The 17,016-nt window shown below is 41.3% G+C and overlaps 1 protein-coding gene across 2 annotated transcripts in view; it reads left to right on the forward strand.

Annotated features, from left to right (window-relative positions):
* Positions 1-4,694: 4,694 nt before the first annotated feature.
* Positions 4,695-17,016, forward strand: part of LOC137257843 (ubiquinone biosynthesis protein COQ9, mitochondrial-like) — a 39,823-nt gene continuing 27,501 nt past the window's right edge. Inside the window, exons 1-2 of one of the 2 annotated variants that reach the window (XM_067795321.1) lie at positions 4,695-4,832; positions 9,393-11,440. In XM_067795321.1, the coding sequence (XP_067651422.1) occupies positions 9,464-11,350 (1,887 nt within the window). In that variant the 5' untranslated portion in view covers positions 4,695-4,832; positions 9,393-9,463 and the 3' untranslated portion in view covers positions 11,351-11,440. Of the gene's footprint in view, positions 4,833-9,392; positions 11,441-17,016 lie in introns of those variants that run through there. The other variant, XM_067795322.1, reaches the window with a different exon arrangement.

The raw sequence follows: 17,016 nt of genomic DNA on the forward strand, positions 1-17,016 counted from the left end.
CCTAGATGTGCTTTTGGGGGTTACACCAGTGTGTGAATTTTATTATTATTATTTTTTTGTGGTTTCCATAACAGGTTTGACTGAAATTGGGGGTTGAGGTCTTTCGCAGAGCTGAACTTTAAACCGTTCACTTCTTATGCACCAAACTTGGCACACAGATAGGTCTGGTGGTATACTGGTGCCTCTTGATAGTTTTGGATTTCTGAATAAAATAATGTTTAACGTTTCCATTGCAACCTCCACTTAATTTGGTGGTAGTGTTCTTTTCCGGAGCAGAACTGTAAAACATTACAATACTCTACTTCCACTCTGCCATATGCACACCAAACCATTGACATACTGTAATCATAATTAGTAGACATATTCAAGAAGAATATTTTGACGTTGCGGGGAATATTGATGACTTTGTCTTCTTGTTCATTTGACCCCTATGAGAATTCAGAACTGCAAGGCCGTAGTTAACTTACTTTTCTTAATAGATGCACAAAGAGTAATCTGTCAAATAATTCTATGTTGCTCCGTGGACCGATCAGTGTACCTGGGTAATGTTCACCCACTCTTTCTTCAATGCCTGTTTGTTGGTAAAGGAGCTCCAGCCTATATCATTACACCACGTCCTACATCAACTGACTCGCCCTAAAACCAAAAATGTCTACAACACGTTTCCATCACATAGGAATTTGTAGGCCGCTATTTCAAGTTTATGATATAGTTCATGTTATCAAATGCTGCTTGTTGAGTATGTTCAACATTGCCCTACATGCTTGTCCTCACGACAAGAAGTTGCTTTCCTCGAAAACATTTAGAGAAACTAAATAACACCATAAATATCTTCGTATTTTCTCTTTAAGGAAATCTGTCCGTTTTCTGATTATTTCTGAGTAATGGCGTGAAGGTGAAAATATAAGTTGCAGAACTGCGAGGGTAAATAACTGCCTTCACATGTGATTCACTTGTAATATTATTTCTGTTACCAGAATACATCCAACTCACTCTAATCTTATGCCGCTATGTGTACTGTGCCCTTCCTCAGATCAGTGTCCCTTTCCAAGATGTAGCACCTCATTGTTTGCGCTGTCAGTTCTCCTCTTCAGATAAATGTAACACTTGTAACCGCCCACTTTTTTCAGTTTTATGTTACACGGGTAACCACCTCTTTCCAACATGTATCACGTCATTGTATTGTATCCGTCCTCCTCTTCAATTTCATGTTACATGGGTAACCGCCCCCTTCTAACATGTACCACGTCACTGTAATGTAACCGTTCTCTTCTGTTTAATGTTGCATGGGTAACCGCCCCCTTCTAACATGTATCACGTCACTGTATTGTAACCGTTCTCCTCTTCTGTTTAATGTTACATGAGTAACCACCCCTTTCCAACATGTATCACGTCATTGTATTGTATCCGTCCTCCTCTTCAATTTCATGTTACATGGGCAACCACCCCTTTCCAAGATGCAGCAAGTCGTCTTTGTTCTGAATCCGTTCTCCACTTCATGTCAATGTTACCACCGCTTTCCAAGAGGCAATAGTCAAGTGTATCCACTGGACCATTAACCATTCACTGGTAGTGTATTTTACGAGCGTTTCGTTAGCCTTCTGTTCAATTAGATGAAATCCCATCTTCTTTCCTTTGTCTCCCTGTTGATCGGTTCGCCGTGAGATACATTGTTGTTTCACTTTGCTCATGGCTGCTTGTGGGGCAAATAGTACGTCGTCAGATACATTGTTGTTTTCACACTGCTTGTGACTGTTTGTTGAGGCGATCGGTACGCCGCCATATATATTGTTGTTTCACAGTGCCCATGGGCGCTTTTGCCATAAACGGTGACTCTGCTTTTGTCGTAGGAGGCGCCTAACGGGATCGGGTGGTCAAGCTCGCTGACTCGGTTGACACATGTCATCGGTTCCCAATTGCGCAGATCGATTCTCATGTTGTTGGTCACTGGATTGTCTGGTCCATTATTTACAGACAGCCGCCATATAGCTGAAATATTGCTGACTGTGGCGTAAAACTAAACTCACTCACTCATGGCCGCTTTTTCAGAGGGTCGGAACGTCTCCAGATACATTGTTGTTTCACACTGCTCATGGCCGCCTGTTAAGGCGATCGGTAGGTCGTCAGATACAATGTTGTTTCACACTGTTCATGGCCGCCTGTTAAGGCGATCGGTAGGTCGTCAGACATATTGTTGTTTCACACTGCTTATGACTGATTGTTGAAGCAAGTGGTACGTCGTCAAATATGCTGAGTCAAAAAAGAAACTCCACATTCTTTCTTCAGGACACTATGAAAGAACAAGAGATGGTAAGACGGTTAAATTGTTATTATTTCATTGCTGAGATCGGTGTGATGTACTCGATATACTGACAGTGCCACAATCAGTTCCATTAGACTACACCGCCGTTCCAAAACATGGGTATACAGAATGTCAGGTCACAAGAAAAAAAATTCGAAATTTCTCAGTTCAGTATTGTGTATGGCCGCCCCGCGCATTCACCACTGCCAAACACTGCCTGATGCATCGACTGCCTGATGCTTGTGAACACGTGGTTGGGAATTCTGCGCCATTGCTCATGCAAGTCAGCGCCAAGTGCATCCCACACGTGCTCTAATAGAGTACGGTCAGGGGTCCTTGATGGCCAGTCCATGACGTTGATTCCAAAGTTTTGAAGGAAATTTCGTGTCAACATTGCGGTATGCGGCCGAGCATGTTATCATGCTGGAACTGTAGACCTGGGCCATGAAAGGAACGAGTTCAGGGGTGAGCACCTGGTCGCAGTAAGCAGCAGCTGTGAGGTTTCCACGAATGCCCAGAAGTCGGGAACGGTTGTTCCCACTGAAAGCACCCCACACTATGCACTTCCGCCCCCGAATCTGTCGACTTTCTGTGCACAACATTGGGCATACCGTTCACGACGTCCTCTCCAGACTCTGTGCTGCCTCCACGAATCTGAGGGTAAATCTGGATTCATCGCTAAGACGACTCGATTCCAGTCTCTCTGGGTCCATCGGAGGTGACGTTGGACCCACAGCAGACGCTGACGTTGATGAAACGGCGTCAATATTGACCCACGATATGGACGTCGAGAATGGAGATTGGCAGCCCGCAAACGATTTAGAATGGTCTGTGAGAACAGTCGACCTCTAAACATCTCAACCCTAGTTCGTGTAGCCGGCAGAAATCTGTCACGTAGGCGACGTAGGACGATTTGACGGTCTTCTGCTCTTGACGTCACACGTGGGCAATCAAAAGTGGTGCCAGTTTGTTGTAGACGACCTCGCAAGCCATATAGAGTACGACGGCTGCATCCCATTGTTCTTGCGATGTCAATAACTGATCTTCCCGCTTGCAGCATGCCAACCGCACGTTCACGTTGCACATTTGACAATCGTGGCATTTAAAGTACCGTTAGAAATGTGATTTTGAAGTGTTTTTCAATTCTTGAAGCCAATGCCATCACGTGCAAATGAAGAAAACGTCGATACGAAGATCACGTGATCGACTGCACGTGCAAACTCTGATTTGGCACTAACGTCATTTGCACGAAGAATGGATGGGTTTGAATGGGTTTTCCTAACGTCTTTCTAGAGTCGAAAGATGGGGATCCCATTTCGGATACATAGATGTATCATCAGAGAAAAATTATTCATCATTTTTAAAAATTACATTTTGTGAAGTTTCTTTTCTGACTCAGCATACAATGTTGTTTCACTCTGCTTATGGCTGTTTGTTGAAGGGATCGGTACGCCGTCAGATACATTGTTGTTTCACACTGGTGGTATTTAACAAGGTCAGACCTTGCAATGTGATCAAAAACTCTTCCCAAACCTGAAAGTAATTTATTTGAGGAAGTAAAATTACGAACATTCGGCGTGAATTACAATTATTCTATATTTCTTTCTTTCTTCAGTTTTTTGTTTTATTTATTTATTTATTTATTTATTTATTTATTTATTTATTTATTTATTTTATTTATTTTTATTTTTTTTTATTTTTTTTATTTTTTATTTTTTGACATTTTAACCAAACAATTAAAACAATTTCTGGTAGCCAAAACAGACAACATGCATGAATCCACTACATGATTCTGTTGAACGTAACTATTTGGATATTAGGGAGTGCGTCCCGTGCACCTCTCTCAGTTAATCCAGATAATTCATTTTCTTAAAATTGGATTTATTATATTTAACCAAATAATTCAAAGCAAAATTGTTTTATTAAGTATTATGTGACGTATCAGTTTTTGTCATGCCATGCAGGGTAAGCATATTTTTAAAAAGATCCCAATGAAAACGTAACGCGAATAAGATTAATTTGTAATTGTTTAGATCATCTCAACTTTACCAAAGTGATTTTTTGCTTTACAAATCACAGAGTGGATACACATTGTCAACAGACTAGTACTTTAAAAAAACATAGAAATGATTCTGCCCTCACAACTTTCATCATACATGTGTATGTGCACGAAGCTTCTCATGCCACAACATTGACGCCGAACCGTTTTGAGAAGACAGAGCCCAGCCATTCGTAACTACTCGTGTCATTCCGGCTTGTTTTGGCTGGTTCCCGACTGTGGACTGTATCATTTGAGGCATGAAGAGACAGGGTCCAGTCTCGAGGTGAAATGAAAGGAGGATGGGAGAACCAGTCTGACAAAAACTTATGCCAAGTCATCGCTGCGCCAGAGTGTGTTGTGCAAGGCATCGCGCTGTCGCTGTGAGGAGCCCTTCACCCGCAGTAAGTTAGAAGGTCGTCGCTATTTTACACCAAGTTAGAATGGCGTGTGTTCGTTGTTTCAGGAAACTCGACAGTTACACCCACATAGGTAAGAGTTGTCAACAAGATATTTCAGTTTTTGACGATGTATGACTACCACGACCATTCACCAGACTCTGGTACTGAGCACTGCTAAACATTTGTAATAGTTTATGATTGTTTCCATGACTCAATCGAATGCATGTCATACAATAGACTAGCATTAGTTCCGATACTGAGTACAGACAACGGTGGTGAGGGGATGGTAAGATTTCCGTGTCTGTACCCCCACCCTAATCAAAAGCCAAAATTACAATCTGACATGCATACCCCGAGGTGGGGGGGGATTTAGGGCAGTGAGCAAAAATTAAACGCCTTTGTCCTTTTACTTTGTCTCCTTGTTACTTCCTTCGACTTTGCTCCGCCTGTCTGTTCTCGTAACAAGCAACTTCCAGTGAATTAACATACTACTTTAATACATCTAATGTTAGTGGTGTAAGCATTCAAGTGAACTACATAGCTAACAATTTAATGAAGAACTTAACTAAATCTGAAAGAAATGATGTTGCTTCTGGGAACCGAACCCGTCGTCTGGTCGAGAGTCCTCCGTCTTACCTCAGTGCTAGTGAGATTGGTGACAGAGCAGAACGCTGGTTTGTATGCTTTTGCGTGGGTTGTATTGTATTAATTACCGGGCGCAATTCAGAAGACTCGATGGCTCCCAGGAAAGCGGAGGTACAGTTAGAGTTGAGCGTGGTGAGTTCAAGAGATCGAACCTCGTTCCCCGTGAATTTTTAAAAAAAATTTTCGTTACTGTGTTGACATATGGAGGTAATACTGGCATAAAAACTAATTGTAGAAAAGAAATTGTGATGTCATACTCTGTTGGTGGGTGGGTGCGAAATTTGAATGAGAGATCACCTGGTGAGCTTTTCCCGTGCATATGATGATTTTGGTACGAGTTGCTTGTATGTCATGACGTCCCATGATTGAATGAACCCGTCAAGGTCACGGGGTAGAATAGACCTTTAGCAACCCATTCTTGCCATAAAAGGTGACTCAGCTTGTCGTAAGGGCGACCAACGGGATCAGGTGGTCAGACTCGCTGACTTGGTTGACACATGTCATCGGTTCCCAATTGCGCAGATCAATGCTCATGTTGTTGATCACTGGATCGTCTGGTCCAGACTCGATTATTTACAGACTGCGGCCATACAGCTGGAATATTGCTGACTGTGGCGTAAAACTAAAACTCAATCAATTTTTGGATAAAACATACATGTTGTCGTCATTCCCATGCGAAACCCTCGCTGACTGAGTGTGGTACACATTCCCGGTGAAAGAGAAAGACAAAATTTAGAAGGCATGTCGTCATCCTCTATTATAGACATTACCCCTAACGTAGTAAGAGATCATGAGCGCTCTTCTTCTCAAGACCCACTTTTGGATTTTTTTTCTCCCTCATCGGATGGTGACATCGACCCAGACTAGAGAGTGATTGACGACATGAACGGGGACTCACCGGATTCATCAAGTGTTAGTGACCCATCAACTGATCGATGAATGAGTGACAGTCAGCCTGGCAATTGTTCAGTGTCCAGCACAGGTGTATCTTTTTCCTCACTCAAAACAATAACACCAGCAGTAATAGTACTAACTCTGCTCTCGTACCTCCTGCAAATCCTAGTATGTTGTCTCCTCACGTTCAAGCACGTTGTAAATGCATTATTAAACATTGCATTCTCTAAAACATCTGAAACAAGTCGCCCCCATAAGTGCAGTGTAACTCCTGCAGACCCCTTCCAGTCTGTCTCACCTCCACGCTCTCCCATACTTTCACCTGTCGATGCAGTGTGTCACCCCACACACCCTCGTAACGTCTACCCAGCACCTCGGGTTGTTACACGTTCTGGACAATGCTAAACACCCCTGCCCATGTACCTTTTCTTTCTAATTTCACATTTAGATAGCACCAAGAGCGCTGTTTCTTTTTGCCAGCGGTGCAGGGTGTTAGCAACCCAAGCAACTTGTTTTTACTGTCAGCAAGTACTAACTCACACTTATGCAGTTAATTGCAAGGGTAAGGTTCCTGACTATCGTTTCTAGTGTAACCGCAAAGTATGTTAAAAAAGTAACAAAAAATCAAATTCCATCACAGGAGGTATACATGGTATTCTGGGTCGAATTTGTCACTGAGAAAAACTGTTTTGCTCACCTACTGCTTTGCTCATAAAATGCCATATGCAGACATAATCAGAGAAATGAGTATTGATTGTGATGGTGATGGGGAAGTCCTAGAAACCCCAAGAGAAACATATATTGGACTATTTCATGTATTGTAGAGAGGCATGCTCTGAAAAGAATGGTTTGGACAGAATTGGTGGGGCTGGCTTGACGATGGGAATTGACGAAAGTAAATTTGGGAAACACAAGTATCATAGAGGTATGATGGTAGAGGGTCAGTGGGTTTTGTGTGCTATTTGTAGGGAGACTAGACAGTTCTGTCTTGTTCCTGTAGAGACGCACGACCGACGGACATGACTTGATGTGATTTGTAGGAAAGTGGTGGGGGAGTAGTTATATTGTTACAGAGTGTTGGAAGGCTGTCTGACCTGGGTTACACCCATAGTACAGTCAACCATTTAGAGAACTTTTAAGGTAAGTGTATTCATTAGTTATTTCTCGCGAATGATTTACAAATAATCCACCATTTCCAGTAATGATTACTGGTATTTAGTGCAAAATCCCTCCCCCACCCCCCACAGGTGTCTGTACAAACCTGATCGAAAACCGGTGGTGGTGCATCAAAAGGCAAGTACCGACAACACACACTCGGCGACACTACTTTGCTCTACATCTAGCCAAATATATGTATCGCTGTAGTGCCGAGAAAGACATTGTTATGCAAATCCTAGAGGACATTGGCTCCGTTTACTTTGGAGGCCAGTAGAGGTCCATAGTACTTTTCTTGAGTATTGATTAGTTGTGTGGAATATAGCTTACAAATGGCAATGTTGTTATGCTGACCTCAACCGATGTGGACACCCATTCGATTTCCGAGGCTGAATACGGGAACGGCAGTTATTGCAGGTCATATATTGTTTTTCATGCCTTACACACATTATTGATGGTATAACTAGTGATTATTTTGAGTGACAGTTCATAAGTTAATGTTTTGGGAGGGGGAGTACGAGTGGAACTCTTACCCATACCTCACCCTAAATATACATTCAACAAACTGCAACAGGTATAAAAAACAGTCAATGAATTTATTTCAGTGTTGGAATATATTGTCGTAAGAGGCGCCTAACGGGATGGAGTGGTCAGGCTCGCTGACTTGGTTGACACGTTATCAGTTCCCAATTGCGCAGATCGATTCTCATGTCACTCACTCAATCACCACTACAAAATGTCAAAAGAACATGATCAATATCCATAATGATCAATATCCATCAGAACTTCAGAATAAAGTAAGGGGTCACACAACGAAATCACGGAAGGGTGTGACCATTGTATATAGTTGTTTTTATGACTTTGTGTCAGAATGGCAGTGCGTTGTGGTCAAACCCAAAACTCATGTAACTGACAGTGATGGGATGGATACGGCGCAGTCCTGGAATGGTCTGAGAGGTCACTGCTGTGTGGAATTTGTATTTGAGACGAGTCAGCTGATTCCATATGTCCTGTCTTGATGTCGTTACTTAGGGACACCCAGAATTGGGTGGTCGGCAACGTCATCTTTGTTGTGATAACAAATGACCAATGCTGTTATCGGGTTGTGATGGCATTAGAAATATGTGGACACCTGTTGTTGGCTCATTCCTGCTTAAACCATTACAGTGGCAGATGTTAATATTGGCATGATGTGCATGTGATTTCTTATGAGAATTTGTGAACGTTTGAATGACCAAAGATGAAACGTAGGACACTGGCAGCAATTTCTGAGTTTTACATGTGCGCAGCTGCATGTGCAATGACACATTGCAAGTCCATAGGCAACCACCAATGATGTCATTTCATTGGGCACGTGCGTGAGCATTTGATTGTCTCCAATACTTGTTGTGTTCACACCTGTACTTATGTATAGAGATTCTATGTGCCGATATTTATATATTCTGTGTACAGTTTCTTTATGTGTCTAGTATATATCTGTATTTTGAACAATTTCACTTTACTTGGAAAGGAGAGTTAGAATTTGATTGCCATCGCACAGGATTAATAGACTTTTAAGAATTTAACTGTGCCAGTCAGAAGTTTATTGAGAGTTATTTGTTTTAAGTCATATCATGTTTATTATTTTGGTCACCTGATGAAGGAGTAAGCATTAACTCCGAAACGTTGTGTTCTCTCATAAAGAAGTTGATATCCATAAAAATCTTCATTCTTATGTATTTTCACTTCTAAATGACATTCAAAGACTCGGAAGAATATTGAATGAATTTAAGCCAGAGGTGAAGTTATGTGCTGGCTTTTATCTTAAAACTGTCTGTACATTTATGTCCTATATGATCAATATTTTTTAAAGTTTCTGTTTTGTTCCCTCTGAAATATCTGCATGATATAAATCTTATTAATGTTTCAAAACATTTGATAAAAGCCAGCAGCTAACTTGGTCTCTTTTCCTTTTCAGATTTTCTGTGATATTCTTTGTGTGGAAGGAGAAGTTGAAGACAAAGTATTGCTTTTATACTGAAGTTTGAAATGGATGGAAGAAGTGAGCCTGTGCTAATGGAAAGAATCACAGATGGTCAGCAGTTAATTACTCAGATAAAAGAATGTGTGGAGTTCCGAGATGCCAAAGGACTAAAAACATACATCCTTGAACATAAGTTGTCAAACCAGAGTGTATTCTGGGAACTGACATCAGTACTAACACAATATATTACAAAGGACATTCTTGACAAGAATCCTAACTTCTTTGAAGCATGTGAGAGATGCTTGTCTTACCTAGTTCGTAATGGTAATCCCAAAGAGATGATTCTGGCACTCTTGGAGCAGGCAGACTGTTTTAATGATGATGTAAAATACAGTACACTTTTAAGATTATCTCAAGCAACCCTTATGAAATTGCCCTCGAAAAGATTTCATTCTTTGGACATTGCTTTAGAAACACTTTCAGCTCACATTAAATCTCTACCACATCCACAGTTTACTGATCTTGAAGATGAAGAGCAACAACTGCTTGATTCTGATACTGATGTTCACAGAATTGAGGGTGTTCTGTCTGCTTACCTCAACTTCTTAGAACCATTTGTAGAAGAAGTATCTCTGTTCAAGGCATGTAGGACAGGGAATAACCCCCAGGTTCTAACCCTGAAGAAACATCTCTATTTTCTCTTAGAGCATCCTCTGGCCTACTTAGACTTGGAATACAATAGAAAGGAACAAAAGGCAAAGACAACAAGCAGGTGCCTAGCTGAGAGAACTCTTGATCTTCTTGTACATGTAGAAAGAAATTTTCATAAGTATCTTCAACTGGCACGCTATGAATCTGACAGAAGACATGTAGATGATGTTGAGGATACAGAAGACACAGATGCTATGGTGAGAGAGAATGAGGAAAACGAGAGGCGTCTTGATGGCCAGATGCCTAGTGCTGTGGAGACGGATGATAAGGTGGAAAACTGGAAGTATGTGAAGTCAGTCCCTAAGCTTGCTCAAGCTTGTTTGTCATACCTGATGTATGTGGAGCATCTCGGCCTTGACAGACTACCAAGCATTTACAGCCATGGTTATCTTCTGGAGTTCAATTTGCCCTTTATCTCGCTGTGTCTGAAGAGACAGGAATTCCTCATAATCTACAAAGGGTTGCTCTTGTTAAACAGCTTTTTGGATGTACTTCAGCTAGGTTCACTTTCAGCTGATATATTAGATAACAATGCTTATATGAACATGATTTCCGATATGCTGGCAGTCATGATTCACTGCCCTGCTAAGAAACTAAGGCAAATGTGTGTACAACTGTTACCTGTATTCATCAAGTGTTTTATTACTGAAGGGCGGTACAAGCTCCTTCATATGATCATTGCATCATGTGAACACTCAGGTGTCCAAGGCTTCGTGACACAGATACTCAAGGAACAGATTAGAGATAACCTTCTGTGTGAAGTTCCAGAAAGGTTTTTCATTGGAAATTATCTTGACAAGATTTTGAAGTTGTTGATGAAACTACCTGATGGTCCGGCAACTGACCTGTTGGAGAATTCAGATAGAATAATCTCTGTGTTGAACCTTTTAAGATTCCTGATCATTCGAGACAAACCAAATCAAAACATTACAGGAATATGGACCTACTTTCCAAAATATGAAATTGAGTTTCTTGATGCCATAAGGAAAGGCTTGGACATGTCAACAGCTCATTACAAGCTGGAACTCACCAACCTCCAGGAAGCCAAGGGTGACCAGTGGCCTCTTCCTGAGGACTTGGATTTCAGTGTGTGTGTAGGTGGACAATCTCTGTCTAGTATGCCTAAAGCACAGCGAATGAATGTGTTGCAGTCAGCCCTGGTTACATTTGATATGACTGAAAGCCTTCTAGTGAGACTACTTGAACTGTTTGATCAACAGAAAGCATTACATGCAAAATAACATTTAATTGTGCATTCTTTGTTTATCTTTTTGTCCACACTCTAATTGTAAACATTCAAGATACTGAATAAAAGTGAATAAGATCATTTCTTTCAGATTCTTGTTTTCACTTATCAGCATGATCAGTGTGTTTGACACCATTTATGGTTTGTATGTCAATGAAAAGATGTTCTTTCATCACTTTTATAATATGTATCAGTAACTTCAGGGATCAAAATTAATTTTTTTTCAAGTGTGCCTCAGGGGCACTGTCATGATAATTTAAGTGTGCCAGTTTAGTTTTAGATGTGCCATAAATTTATTAAAATGAACTTCAAATGTGTAAATTTACCTAGGTGAATCACAAAAATAATTTGAGTATTCCTGGTACCATGTTTAAACTAGAGATGTTTGTAAGTTTCCTAGTGTTGTTTCACATGTTAGGGGCTGTCTGTAAATAATGGAGTCTGGACGAGACAATCAACAGCATGAGCATTGATCTGCACAGTTGGGAAGCGATGGCATTTGTCAGCCAAGTCAGCGAGCCTGATCACCCAGTCCTGTTAGTCACCACTTACGACAAGCATGAAACCCGGTCAAGTGGTGAAATTTGTCTGATGCTCTGCTGCTGCACTAGCTGTTCCTGGATGGGATGATACTGGTGATCCCTAAAATCACAGCGCCCATTTCATTGCCATGCTATGTTTGCAATGCAGGGTCAGCAATAGATAGTTGTGATACTCACACGCAGTAATTTTATGCGTAGTAGTCAGTGTGGTTTCTGTATGAATTGCAGCACTACTAGCCATTTACTTTTCAAGGTGTCAGTTGTTAAGAATGCATCTGTACACTTATATGATCTGGAAAAAGACAGGCACTGCATGGAAACATCATATTTTTATATGACTTTTGGTTGTGAGACTGTATGCCTTGGTTAATCTCTTTGTCGACTTCCACGGTGGCTGAGCGGGTTAGGTGGCTGACTTTGTGTGCTGGCGATTAGGTGCCTGACTCTGAGGGTGCGAGTTCAAATCCCGGATGGGACTCAACCCAAAAAGTACTAGAATTTGTACTTTACTGAGGTAGTGAAATCCCAAATATGACATATGTTGCATTTGACCACTTCCTAAATGGCATCGTGTAATCATAATGTGTTGTAAATATTAAAAGTAACAATAATCTTATAATTTGATTGAACGAGTCAATAGCTGATATTGTTAGTGCCTGTACCTTCGAAGTACTGCAGTAACATAAAATAATTGTACCGTTAGAGAGTACATAAGTTTCACATTCAAAACTTGTCAACTCTCCATGGTTTAAATTGTAGTGTACAATTTAGTTTTAACTCTAATTGCAAGTCCTCGGAGGGATGGTGCCAAACCAACTGTTGTAGGTTTGTAGGTAGCAGAAGTACTGTTTGTCCTCATTGTCTCAGTTTGTGGCGTAATCGGTAGCTACTGATGTTAAACCCAGTTACATTTTGTGCTTTTGATTGATATGGTAATAGGTTTCTGAATTTTCTTTAAACTAGTTATTGCAATGTCAGGCGATGATGGGTTCATATAAAGTCTCTATAATTATATTTAGGAGATAAACTTCATGTGTTGGCCAATTTCTGGGTGCTATTGAGTATTTGAAGGACAGGAATGCATTTGGAACCGATGGCGTCAGCCGGAAATTGGCCAACACATGATGTTTATCGACATTGTAAACAAAAAAGTAAACCAAAAGGGTTTTACTGTCTGCACTCGTTTACATCGAGTAGGGGTACAGCAGTGAAGTGTCATCAGCTGGCCGTTTCAGCTGGTTCCCATGGTAGCATCTGGAGTTGCTCATTTGTGACATCATTCTAACTTTACATCACAATATGATTTGAATGACGTCACCACTGTTGATGACACAAAACAATTGTTTACATGTCAATACGCAGTGAACAGTCTTGCAGTTTCTGGGAATCTGATACCATTTGATCATCAGATTACAGAACACAGTAACTTTTGGTTTACAATGCTGTATAACTGTTAGTGATGTTATGGATGAAATACTGTTGGTGACAAGTGTAAAATGTGACGTTATACAATTATTCTCTTCACTTAAGTTTGGTCCAAAGATTCATTTGTCTTGGATGAAGCTGACATGAAAAGCAGTTGATAAAAGTTGATAAATAATTGCTATATTATGGCTACTAAATAACTTATTTTTCTGTATCCTGACTCATGCTTTTATGCTTATCTCCTCCCTCTAAGCGAAGACGGTGGAACGCTTGAAATCCCTTTGAAGTTCTTCTTGAAGCAGACGTACAATCACACCCACCCATGAGTAGCCTAATTTTGCCGTAGCACCCTTATCAGTCACATGACTCTCCTCCATTGCCCTGCAAGATGATTCAATTCATGTTGGAGTCCCTATACAGCATTTATATCCTTTTATATTTAGGTGCCTAATCAAAATGTAGTTGTTACGGCTTTCAGTCTGTATTTCTTATCAATATTTTGTGAAAACTGACTGTCTGTGGCTGATCCGCACATCCATCTTGCTCTAGAGTATATTATTCCTGTGTTTGCTGTCAACTCTGTAAGAATTTGTCTGATACTGAATTTAGTGTATACTTGTTTGTTGTTCACACACATGCAAAGGACAAAACAGGAAGGCACTTTCAAGTCATGTCTGGTAAATCGGTTAATAACGCGTCTAGTAACCGAGTGTTGACTGCTGCTGATGTACATGTTTCTCGTTAATCGTTTGGCATACCTTGGGGTCAGAGCCATGACAGCACAGAGGCATCAGCCTAGTCCCACAAAAGGTCATCATCAGAGTTGGGATCATCACAAGCATAGAAGCTGAAGTTATCTACATCATCAAGGGCTTCAGTCTTCAGCCTCTAAATAAATGTATATGATGAGCCTTTTCTGCTGCTTCTCGAGGTACCGATCGTCAGTGAGGCATCTCACTCTCATCGATCTGTATCTACTAGACCTTCAATGACTGTCACCGGATCAGCGCTTCACTCAATGAATGGCCTTCCATCAATGCAGAGACATCTGCAACCTCAACTTGTAACTTCAACATGTTGGATGTATCATCTGCACCCCAGACCTTTGACACAGGTTCACGGAACATATGATGAACATCACTGAGTGCCACTTCTCAGAGGAAAGGAGACTTCAGTCATCAGCGATGATGTTAGCCTTGTGCACATGATCTGCAGGCGGGAATGCACTCTTGTAGGAAGCATTGGACAAACACTCATGTTTGAGGAAGTCCTCACATTCTGCTGCATCATCTTGAAGTTCAGAGGAGCCACCATTTGCCGAGTGAGCTAGTGCATGAATGCTCAGATCATGTTCCAGCATGAAGGATTCACCTCATGCATCTCCTGGATGTTACAGATCTAGATATTGATCATCATTGCTGTAGGATTTGGAGCACATGCACAGGCCTGTGCGATTGCATGAACAGAATGATCACCACTCCAAAGGATCATGCAGGTCAGAGGAACACTCTGACATTAGTTGCAAGGATGACGTTCAGCAAATCCACATGGAGCATTAGAAAAGCATTCTCACACAGAGTTGGATAGGAATGACTCCTCTTCACCAATCCAGTCCGGTAGGGCTATCTGATCCAAACTGTTCCGGTGAGCAGGGATTAGGAAAGAGACTTTTGACAATGGGCCATTTTCAGGATTATTAGCCATTTTGAGAATTTAAAAGAGTTCACTGCCCTTGCATCAATAGTAAGTTTCAAAATTTTAATGGACCATTTTGTATTCTAATGTGCAAAATGGCCCATGGCCCCTGCCTTTCCCAATCCCTGGTGAGTATTAAGAAACTGTTGTAGTGGGTGTAATTGCACTCTTCCCCTTCGGTTCAGATCCTGAGCTTAGGTGAGAAGACTGAGAGTTTTAGACACTGCCACTGTCATAGTGGTAATGGAGAGAGTAGTGCTTTCTCAATCATAGCTTAAATCTTGGTCCTCCTGGGACTACAGTGCGGTTCAATAAAGTGATGAATTGAATCCCTTGGTATTGTACATATTTTTGGAGGCTCCATCTCTGGTTTTGATAGATTTACAAGCCATCCAAGTTGTGTGAGAAGTCTGATGGTGAACTCCAACTGCACTGTGAACTGCCTTTATCTCATGATGTACTTGAATGCTGTTTCCCAGGTAAAAGGCACTGTATAGCTCTTGATGATGTAGGTAGGTTATGATGGGTTTGGTTACCAGAGTAAACACTGAAGGGGACAGTGATATTCCAAACAGTAGGACATTCTACTGGAAGTGGCGACAGTTGAATAGGAAGCGCAGATATTTTGTGGATTCCAGATGTGTAAGTACACATCCTGTAGGGCAATGCTTGTGAGGTAATCCGCTGGAAAGATGAAATGTCGTAGGTGGATCATCCTGAACATCTTGGGTCTGAGTAGATTATCCTTGTTGAATTGTAATATTGTAAGTGAACCTGAACTTTTCCTTGGAATTTTTCTTTGGTACAAGAAAACATGGGGAGAAGAATCCAGGCATAAGATCCTGCAGATTTAATTCTTCAACTGTGCCTTTTTCCTCTAAGAACGTTATGGCATCAGCTAGTTTGTCCTCTTGATTCTCTGCATAATTGAAGAGAGCTGGGTCTCTTGTGAGAGGCAGTATGCCCTTTAGTTTGATCCTTATCCCATCCTTTGTGTCTTAGAGACATAGTCATCATGGAGGATAACCGAACTTTCACAGCAGCATTGCAGACGTCCATCCACTTGTGATGGTTGTACAGGAATGGCTGGAAGAGCGTGTTTTTCTTCAGGGAGCTTTTGTTGTTTCCGGGGGTGAAGGAATCCCTTGCCGCTTACTTGGCATACTTCCCTGGCTTCCTGGCTTTCGATTTGTTGGAGTAGCACTGAGACGTCTGTTGTATGATGGTGGCCAAAGTATCAATGGACTTGATCATAATGACTTCCCCTGATTTGTGAGTAACTTTGTAAACCTGTTGCTCCAAGATGATGCCACTAATAAGCCTTGTCTCCTCAGGAGAGTTAATCCAGCTGATGTTGAGACCAAGTGCTTGGACATAAACTGTTAATCCTTCCTTTTTGTGATTAGAGCTGAGAAGATACTACTATCCTCTTTGTTCTCCATATTCTGAAAGCAAGAGATGGTCATGTCTCATTAATCATGCAAGTCTGAAAAAGGTCCATCTGGTATTTGTGTACAATTGCACCATCTGTTTATCATCCACTTTATGAGTATGAGTCTGAGCATTGTTGATGAGCTTGTAGTCCTCATCCAGTTCAGGTGCTTTCAAAAAGGCTCCATGTGATGCAACCTCGGCGCCCTGGCATGGGGCTACCAGGGGACAGAGCGACTCGACACTTTCGGCTCCTCTTGACCTTCAGGGCCCTTCATGTTCAGCCTTAGTAATACCACCCTTGGCTACCTCTCCTGAATACGAAATTTCAGTCCCTGAGGTATGTGAAGAGGTTGACATGGAGGAGAAAGAAGGGAGAGAGGAGTTGGAGTTTGGGGTTACATACTCTGTGTATGTGGAGGAATAAATGAAAAAGAATCAAAGTAACCTAAAGAGGTATCAGATTCTTTGAATATAGTCCTCCTTGGGGTACAGCCAGCTACCTCAACACAATCTGTCTGATTATGTTCAGCTTGGAAAGTGAGGTGTGAGGTTATAGTCTAGGGTT

The sequence above is a fragment of the Haliotis asinina genome, chromosome 12 (assembly GCF_037392515.1).
Source record: "Haliotis asinina isolate JCU_RB_2024 chromosome 12, JCU_Hal_asi_v2, whole genome shotgun sequence".
Taxonomy (NCBI): domain Eukaryota; kingdom Metazoa; phylum Mollusca; class Gastropoda; order Lepetellida; family Haliotidae; genus Haliotis; species Haliotis asinina.